The sequence below is a fragment of the Typopeltis vanoorti genome, chromosome 6 (genome assembly GCF_054136105.1).
Source record: "Typopeltis vanoorti isolate ZY-2024b chromosome 6, IOZ_Tvanoo_1.0, whole genome shotgun sequence".
NCBI lineage: Eukaryota > Metazoa > Arthropoda > Arachnida > Uropygi > Thelyphonidae > Typopeltis > Typopeltis vanoorti.
In genome coordinates this window covers 72920808-72930660 of record NC_143554.1, presented here as the reverse complement: position 1 = coordinate 72930660, position 9853 = coordinate 72920808, and the positions used below count along the sequence as shown (strand labels likewise).

Sequence of the window (9853 nt, the reverse complement as noted above, 5' to 3'; positions counted from 1 at the left end):
GAAAAAGAAATCATGATTTAGAGAAAAAAAAACTAAGTCCCAGAATGGAAGGACCTTCAGAACCAGGGCCAAGCGTTCCCTGTTTGATGAAATCTCCTACTAGACTAGCTAGAGGCGGAAGACTGCAAACAGGCACAAGGCAAAATTAGACAACAATAGAAAAAAAAATAGATTGCAAACGATCCTACCACTAGGATCAGGGACTGGATTCTGAAACATGGAGCTTTCTCTCTCAGGGTTGCTGGAAATAGGGACTTCAGGCAATCAGTAGGTAGACCTAGTTAATACCAAGTTTGTAGCGAACAGAACTTACATCCCTTCTATGAGAATTGCCAAGAAGGTGTCCTAAAAATTACAAAATTATATGAAGAGCCAAAGGCTTCAATTCGCCGAACTTTATATAGTTTCTATATTCGGCATGAAGCTCTTTGAGTTTCTTATTCGGCTAAGAAACAATATGGGATGTAATATGGACTTATTTTATTTTTAACCCAACAACTCCAACCGACAGTGGCTTCCTTTTTAGCTATTGGAGAGTTTGAATTTTGACGTCACTTAAATGACGTCGGTGACGTGAAACTTTCTGGGAAGTAGCTTTCGTATTCAACTATTTTTAGCTGCCGGAGTCAAAGTATATAGACGTAAATTAACGTAACTCTGTTGAGTGGTTGAGAAATATTTGTCATATTTTACTCAGGTTTCATATGAACACAGTGAACTCTTGCTAATCATATGAGAGTAATGTAATTTTCACAGACGGCAATGCCTCTGAATGTTGTTTACATCACACTGGAAATACGTTTCGTATTTTGTGTCGTCGAGTAGGTTGCGCCCTCTACTTTTCAAGGAATTTCTCTCACTGTTAAGCAGAGAGTAGTGATTTACCGCAAAACACAAAGGGTATAAGTGAAATATTTGTTTAATAATCATTTAAAAATGCAGAATCAGGAGTAGATTATCTGCGCATTTCTAATAAATATGGTTTGCAGCTGGATATTAAGGTGGAGTTTGGTCATTATTGCAGTGCTTACTGGACACTTAACAGCATATTATAGACTTCAGCCATGTAAGTGATCTATTTTTTACTCCTTCCATGTTTTCGTATAGTTAATAAAAGTTATGATATCTAACATGGGAAAAATAATGTTATCGAAATAGCAGTAGATCACAATTAATTAATTACTCTTCAGCATACAGTAAAAGCATATTACTAGCCTACTTTTGGATAAGCATAGACGTAGTCTAAACCATGTGACTTAGTAGGCGGTGCATTTGAGGCGTTACCGGAAGTGATGTCACTATGGCGATCAACACACCACTAAGCGGAATATTAAAAACAATTTGCGGATATATGCATAATTTTTTTAAAATTAAAATGGCTTCAAGTTATTTTAATATGCTTTCTCTTAGTAGATTTTCTTGAAGTGGATATCTTGTAATATTATTTTGATTGTTTACTTGTTTGTTGTCCTATATTTATTTTCGTAGATTTTTTTCCCCTACAGTTTATGTGTGCACGTGTTATTTTAAGAAATTAAGCTACAATCAGCTAATTATTATTATTATTATTATTATTATTATTATTATTTTGACGAATGGGATGTTTTGTACGTTGGCGGTTTTTGAGGTGGGGTGTGAGATGTAAAGGTACTGGAAAAGGTAATTAAGAGAAGAATTCGGGAATTAGTGGAATCCCATTCATGCTAAACAAGAGATGATTCTACATCAAGTTTGGTCTTCATTAATTCATCATAACACACTCGTATCTACCAGTAGTATAGTGTACACCAACCCATGAACCAATATGAGGGAGAACGAAACCATATGGCATTATGAAAAAGAGGAGCTTGACTCGTTGATTCACTTTCAACAAAGCAAGTGAATAGGAAAGATGAATAATGGAAATGTTACACCATGATACTATTAAAGGGGAAAATGGGACATGATATTTTTTGGAGCAGAGTACGTATTTTGTGGAGGCAGGTGAGTGTGGTAGTGTGCTCTTTACAGCGGAGCGAAGTGTGTGCGCGCGCGTGTGTGTGTGTGTTTTGAAGTGGTGGGCAAAGTTCTTGTTTTTTGCGGTGGCTGCCAGCGTTGGTGGGTGAGTTTTGTAGGGGAAACAGGATGGTTTATTTATTATTATTATTATTTATTTTAGTTATTATTATTTTTTGAGGTGACGAAAGTTGGCGTACATTAGGATAGTTCTCTAGGGCCACAGGCCAGAAGAGGTGTTTGGTTCTTGAGGCACGTGTTTCTGTTTTCGTTTTCTTTCTTTTTTATGTTTGGGGGTGGCGATTTGCTCGTTTTTCTTACGCTAAATTGTCAAGGTACCTCTCTGAGGGCCGCCAGGCTTTCGAGAAACACATCTCTCCACCGTCCCCCCCCCCAAAAAAAAAAACTGCCGCTAGCTGAAAGACACTCACCCATTTGACCCCGCCTCAAAAAAAAAAAAAAAAACATACTATCATACACACGTTCCCCACAAAATATCCTCTACATATGTCATTACTGAGCGTAGGATTCTTTGTATATGTTACTTTCTTGTTTTTATAAGTGAATGTGTATTTTTTTTTCTTATTTGATCAGATTTATTTTTCAGTGCATTTTTTAATGGTGTAGGTCTATTTTTATTGTAAGTTTAAATATGTAATATGTGGCATTCTTGTTCTATTTTTACCGAGTTTGTGTCCGTTTCTGAAATTCGATATTTGCCCGCGTAATTATTGATGGTCTTCCTCTTGGCTGTGCATCGATTGTGGGAATAACTCCACAAACGTGTCTTCTTAGTCGATGATTTTCATTATCCGGTGTGTGAGACCACAGTCTCTCATGTGTTAGGGTGGGAAACGCTACCATATTCTCCTGTCTAGCATACTTTCTGGGTTATCTAAATCATGGGCCCATCGAAGGTATTCATATTGATGCACACCATACTTTGACAACCTGTAATTTTTAGTAGGCGGGATTCTGACTGAGGGGGATTGAAATTCTTATTTTAGTCGATGTTTCATGGGACGATGCATCTATTACAACAGGTACGTCCTAGGAAAAGTTTTTCTTTTCTTTTAATATTTGAAAGATAATGCAACAATACCAATAAAAGAACCGTGTTTTACTAATAAAAGAAACGTCACTACAATTTAGCGGTTATGATACCGTTAAAATGTAGTCAGCGAAAAAAAAAACACGACTAATAGTTCTAACATGGCAGGATATTCATTGGATGCTCACCTTTGCAATCGGGATAGTTGCTTATAATACTCAGCTATATTTAATGATATTGTACTTCACATTTGTTTCAGTTATTGAGATAACACTCACTGAACTAAACATTATTATCCATTGACATGGCTTCATTGATTTTATGTATTATTTTATTCCTAGATTACATCAATGACTATTGTACACTGTCAGAGCAAACGGTGTGGTTCAATCTTACCTCAACTGGTCTTAAGTCTGCCGGAATTTTACAGACTCGGGGTTTTTATGAAGTTGATAGAAACTGCCTTATAATACTGAATCCCCCTCCAGGCTATGGCATCACAGTTTCCATTAGACAAATAGACTTTGAGAACTGTAACGATTATTTACAGGTAAGAACCTGTTTCTTCCTGTCATCTTTATGAAACGATGCGTTATTATTAACATTAAAAGTCTATTAAAATTGCATCGCTAGCTAGCAATGCGGTGCCAATTAATATTACCTCAGCTCATTGTTTCAATTTTAAACCATGTCCTAATTTTTGAAATTTGCGATCTGTCGGTGGTCAATGATCAACACTTTAATCAAAGCATCATCATCCATCGCCTTCAAAGTGAATTAAAAATACGCTCTTTTTTTATTCCAATATTTAAAAAAAATACAAATATACCTTAGGTAATATTCCATTCACTGCATTTTTATTTAATCTAAACTGAACGTAAGTTATATCTCTTCTTTAGATTGTTCACGCAAATGAGAAGCTGTGTTTGTACTACGACGACATAAATGAATCAAAATCGTACTTCACAGACGGACCGATGAAGCTAAGATTTAAAACAAGAAAACGATCGTTCTCCTGGTCAGTTTATCGATATGCCTTTCAACTCACCTTCACTGGATTCAGCTGCAAGTTTTCGTGAAGTTCACTTTTAATAATACCAATCAATTGCAATTATTTTTTAATTGGATTTCAAATTTTCTTTAATACTTGGAAATCAGATCATTGCAATAATCTTATGATGTATTACTGTTAGATTATATGTTTTTGGTTGGTTTCCCCGTTTTCCTCATTCAGATACTTACTGTGGGTCAGACAGATTTAAATGCAACAACGGTAGATGCATTTCGAAGGATCTAATAAACTACCCTCACAATACCTGCGGAGATAACAGCAAACTGGATGCTCACAACCCACCATTCATTACAGGTAACTTTTAACTTTTCTTATCAACATATTAAGAATACAAAGTGTGACTTTCAAGATGCCTTGAAAGTCACAGAAAACATCTGCAGCTTTTATTAAATCATATTTTAGAATTAAATTTATTTTGACTTGTAAGATTACACTATATTTCTACTAATGTGAACAGACAACGCTTCATAAGCAATACAGACATATCTCCGTCATATGAGACGTCAGGTTCAAGACCGTTTAGTGAATCACTGCCTTCCCTTCCCCCCGTAGATGTATGTAATGGTTTAATAACATTTTTAAGCAGTCATATATGAGCATCAATGACGTAAATAAAGCATCGACTTACGTCAGTTACTCAAAAAAAAAAAAAAATTAGAATAATTTTCGCAAAGCTTAAGGCAGTGGTTCTTAACCTTTTAGTAGTCGCGGTCCTCTAAGTGTCCTAAAATATTTTCGTGGCTCCCTAGTTTGTGGTAACATAATAATAATAATAATAATAATAATAATAATAATAATAATTATTATTATTATTATTATTATTAAACTTTTTTTAAAAAAATAGTGGTTTTACTTATTGATTATAATAAAAAAATTTTTAAAAAAATCAGAAAACAGAAATCAACTTTATTTAAATGCATTTTAATGAGACCTCTGTTGTTTAACATCTTTACTAATTTGTTTAATCTTGCTTCAACTGTGTTACTCATTGCTATTCCCATGCAGGAGTCTATTTCTTTGTTTCGTTTTAATATTTACCATTGTCGAAAATCCCTTGTCACAAAATATGCAGAAAAAAAACGCAACATATTTTGATTGGCAATATTCAATCCGGATATGTATCCAAAATTGAACCAAACTTTTCTTCTTTACGAAACTTTTACTTATTTATTTATTTCTAACAGCTACTGCATTCTTCTGGTTTTTCAGTTCATCATTTTTTTCTTAAATAAAAAACTCTGTTGGTTTATCTTTATATTGCTGATGCTTCGTTTCTAAATACTTTCTTAATTTATTTGGTTCCAGACATTCATTTCAGAGGTTTTTGAATTTCATCTATTTCTATACTAATAAATCTGAATTTTATATAACGTTATCATATTTCTTTTGTTTAATTTTTACTTATTTTTTTTTTTTTTTACATTTACGACTGGCTTTATTTACTGTTTCATACGAGTTTACATCATACTTGAAATTATCAATAACACGATTTTCAAGTGTTCATTTTGAAGTACCAGGCGTATTTATATTTATATTTATATTTAGGAAATCAAATAATGTTCTTTGTTTGCTCATTTTATACGGGAGGTAATTTTAAGATCATTTTAATAATACTATACTCTTATTCATCTCTAGACAATTGATAATTGACATTTATGGCTTTAGTGGTACAGCAAGATGCTTTTCATATTCCCCGCTATCTTGTGGTTACAGTGAAGGTAAAATTTATGAGCAGATTGCTCGCCCTGAATGGGCATGGAGATTATGCATCACTAAAGGAGGCTAATATAGCTTTTGGTCTTCTATATTTGAATATGTCCGTTGCCTCGTATGCTGCAGCTTGCTGAACCAAATCGTTGGGATGTGTGGACGTCTTTAGGAAAAACTTGGTTGCTAAGGATTGTAGAAAAGAGAAAATATAGGGAATATTTGTGTCTGTGTGGAGTTGATTGTTTCTAACATACCACGGGGCGTTCAGAATCATTCTCAAGCACTTATTCTGCACTTGCTGTATTTTGATAATGTTAGCATTAGAGGTGTGGCTCCAGGCCGGAGAGGCATAGGTGATTATAGGACGAATCGTCATCTGGTACAGTTGCAATTCGATTCTGTTGCTGAGTTTGCTATTTCTATTAATTAGCGGATAGATCTGAGCTATGATCATCTCTAGTCCTTATCCTTATAAGGACTGGCTTAAAGGGGCGAAGTAAGAATGCTTTTCATCTTCCCCGTTATCTGTAGAGGACAGTGTATGGATAAAGTGTTATTGAGCTATTAAAGCTCTGATCATGGCAGGAGGGTAACAGCAATAGCCGAGCCTCAGTTAGAACTTTATTGGCTACAGCATTGCCATCCATTACCTTCCAAAGGCATTCGATTGAGTGTTGAGTGAATCAATCACCGCATTTGACGGTCGATTGATTCCATTCTCTCCTCCAACATCTCTAGATTACACAAAACTTACTTATTAAGAAATATCTTTTAAAATTAAAAAGGTATATTAACATTACCTAAATTTATTATCTAATTTTCCTAAATATTATAATTTCTTTTTCAAATTTGCCTTTTATTTTAAATTTAATATAGTATATTATAATAAATGTAATATTTAGTATAGCACTGAAAGTTTCGAAAAGTAATTTCACACAAGTAGCACATCATTAAGTTTTATGCATTCCTACTAGTATTGTTTAAAACTTCAGAGAATCACTTCTATCACACGTCCAGTGGGCAGATATCACGACTTGCAGTGTTGCACAGTAGCGAAAAGTCGACTTGTGGCGCCACCAAAAAACAAACTACTGCATCAAACTGCATAATTCAGAATACTAATACAAAACGATGCAAGTGTGAAACCAAAGTAAAATAAAGAGGAAAAAATAATTCTTTTAAGAGATGTCAAAATTTTAAAAACTAGAAACTTTCTATATATTTTCCGCGGCTCCACGGTTAAGAATCACTGAGATTGTCACATCTACTGATAACTGTGTTAATAAATTTTAACTTTAAAATTTTAAATTTTAACGCAGGCTAAACTTACCTTACAGCAACAGCAGTAGGATAAATTTAGCCTGCGGTCTATCTCAGTGTTCGATAAATACCATCGTCACGAAATTTAAAAATTTTAATCTTAGTATCTCACGTACTTTTTTTTTTTTTTTTTTTTAATGTTGAGCTCATACACTAAATGTTGACTGATCAACCTATAGTACATTAGTACAGTGTGTGGGTAGTGGGTTGGGAAGGGAGGAACTTGTTTACATTTGATTTAAATGATTCTAAATTGTATTCCTTGGGAAATACGTCAGGGGGACCACTGTTTTCCATAATATAGCAGTTGCAGGGATGAAGGAAGAGGAAAAGAAACTTGTTCTGTGAGTTTCAAGGTGCCCTGTGAAGGGATTTTGAGCAGCAGCTGCACGTGTTCCAATAGGCTTAGTACTAAATGTGGAAATTATTGATGTTATTTCAGATGAGCATTTCCAATGCAAATATTTGTAGGATATACATATTACGGAAACCAAACGTCTGTGCGAAAGTGCGGGGAGTGAGTTGGTAAAAGATGGGTCAATAAGTCTAATTGCCTCCTCTGTATTTTTAGGACCATTCAATTTTTTTTTAATATCACCTGTATGGCTTTGTTTTATGCATTTTATTTATTGAATATATTGTTCTATTTGCTGAGTTATGATGCTAATCCGTATTATTTATTTATTAATTTTCTTCCTGTAGGTCAGGAACCCGCGTCCATCATAGGCTTAATCTTCATTGCAGTGATATTCATTTTATTTATAATTCTTATTGTTCGACGGGAACGCAAACGTTCTGCATCATCCACTACAGAATCCAATGCTAATAGAATCGCCAGTGGATTTCGTTTCGTTCCTCCTCCTTCTCCTCCTCCTCCTCCTCCTCCTCCTCCCCCTCTTGCAGTCAGCGAGTCCACATCCCCAGCAGATCAGTCATCTCCATCAGCACCACCTTTACCTTCCTTACGGCAACCTAGTACAACTCCCAGAGAACTTTCGGACCTTTCACCGCCTCCGTACGAAGTGGCAGTAAAGTATTTCAAAGACAAGCCAGTCTATCATTCCACAGATAAGTTGGATACGACCAGAGATTCAACTTCTTTGCTACCCACTAGTAGTTATCATAAAAATAACTGGAATCAACAAAATAACCAAGGGTGTTCTGATAATGAACTCTTTCCACCTCCTCCCCCTTACAAAGAATAAGAAAATATAATTTCCTCCTCCTTTGGATCCATATTTGATAAAATAATAATCCATATTGCATTCATTTCTTTTTCCAGCGCTTTCACTAAATGCGGAAACCCTTGACATGGTTCTGTGAAATTGGAGAATCGGTCGAGGTTGAACTTTTTGAACTCTTCGATACCCATCCGCTATTACTAGTCATAAGTATTAAAATGGAGTTCATAATTTTGCCGAACTGGATATAAGTGAGAGCCGTGTACATATATTACAGGGGAGTCGTGGACAATTCTAATATTCTTGACAATGACTTGAGATTGTCTTTCATTGCATTTTTCATATAAAACTTATATGTTATAGTACGTACTTCATGAGTACTTTATTATTTCATAACATACAGTATTAGTATTGTGAAAATCGCTCCATTGTTTTTTTCAAAAAAGTAATGGAGACCGGCTAACCCATCTTCAGTTGAAAAGCTCTGATAAAGTTTTTCGTATCTAAGACGGGATTTGAACCGAGGTCTTTATAACCAAAGGGCATCGTCAAAACCGACTGCATCTCTGTATATAACTTGTATATATGAAATTTGTAGAATAAGCAATATTTTTAACATCTGTGATGTACTGAAAATTGAACTTGTTTATTTTTGTATATGATCTTGTAAACGATTTGTTTATAGAGATTTTTTGTTTAGGATTTTGTTAACTAAGGTAGAATTTGAGGATGGAGCGATACTCCATTCTTCAAAGACGCAAAAGGAGATTACTGTTCCGTCTGCTGTATATATTAGCCTTTTCGCTATGTAATAAATATTTATAATACGCCTTTTCTGTGTTTTCTTGTAACTCCCACCCACGAATGCTTATTAACCTATAGATAGTAGGTTAGAACAGTTGGTAGGCAAAGGTTTTTATTTATTTTGGTATAATCTGAAGCCTGCTCTACACTCCAAGGAACTCTTTTTCAAGCTAATTCAAGGCAACCGGCAATTTCAACAAGGCAATTTCAACAAGCAGGCAAATGGTCTCACACTGGGCAATGAAATTAGATTCTCACCTAAAATAATCCCAAACATTATTACATCCTTGAAGTCAAATGATATTTCATTAATAAAATTGGTTTTGTCAACAACTGAATTAAATTCTTGCTGTCGATAGTGATGTTGATAGCATTCTTATGCACGTCATATTGCACGTGTCTGGTTTTCGTTTTGTTGTAAGTAGAGCTGCTGTTTATGAGTGGATAACACAACACGTGGTTATGGTGCTATGCTGATTATCTTGTTTTTATTCTACTCGTAATATTACGTTGAGCTTTTAAGGATCTATAACGAGTAACTTTTTTCCATTAATAAGATAAATCTGTTTGTACCCTTGCATCTGTTCGTTTTAAACTGAATAAAATATAAATCAAATATACTTTAAATAAATATATACCTGGAAAATGTATTTCGATATCATCATAACTTGGAAGAACGATTTCGCACCTACAAGATATTCTATGCAGTTAATAGATTAC

At 34.5% G+C, this 9853-nt stretch overlaps 1 protein-coding gene across 1 annotated transcript; it reads left to right on the top strand.

Moving 5' to 3' along the window:
• Window positions 1-656: 656 nt before the first annotated feature.
• Window positions 657-9140, top strand: LOC150105565 (uncharacterized). The gene is made up of 5 exons (XM_090394913.1): window positions 657-1066; window positions 3388-3596; window positions 3946-4111; window positions 4281-4412; window positions 7851-9140. The coding sequence occupies exons 1-5, from the start codon at window positions 979-981 to the stop codon at window positions 8351-8353; spliced, it is 1098 nt and encodes a 365-aa protein (XP_090251039.1). The 5' UTR covers window positions 657-978; the 3' UTR covers window positions 8354-9140.
• Window positions 9141-9853: the final 713 nt, after the last annotated feature.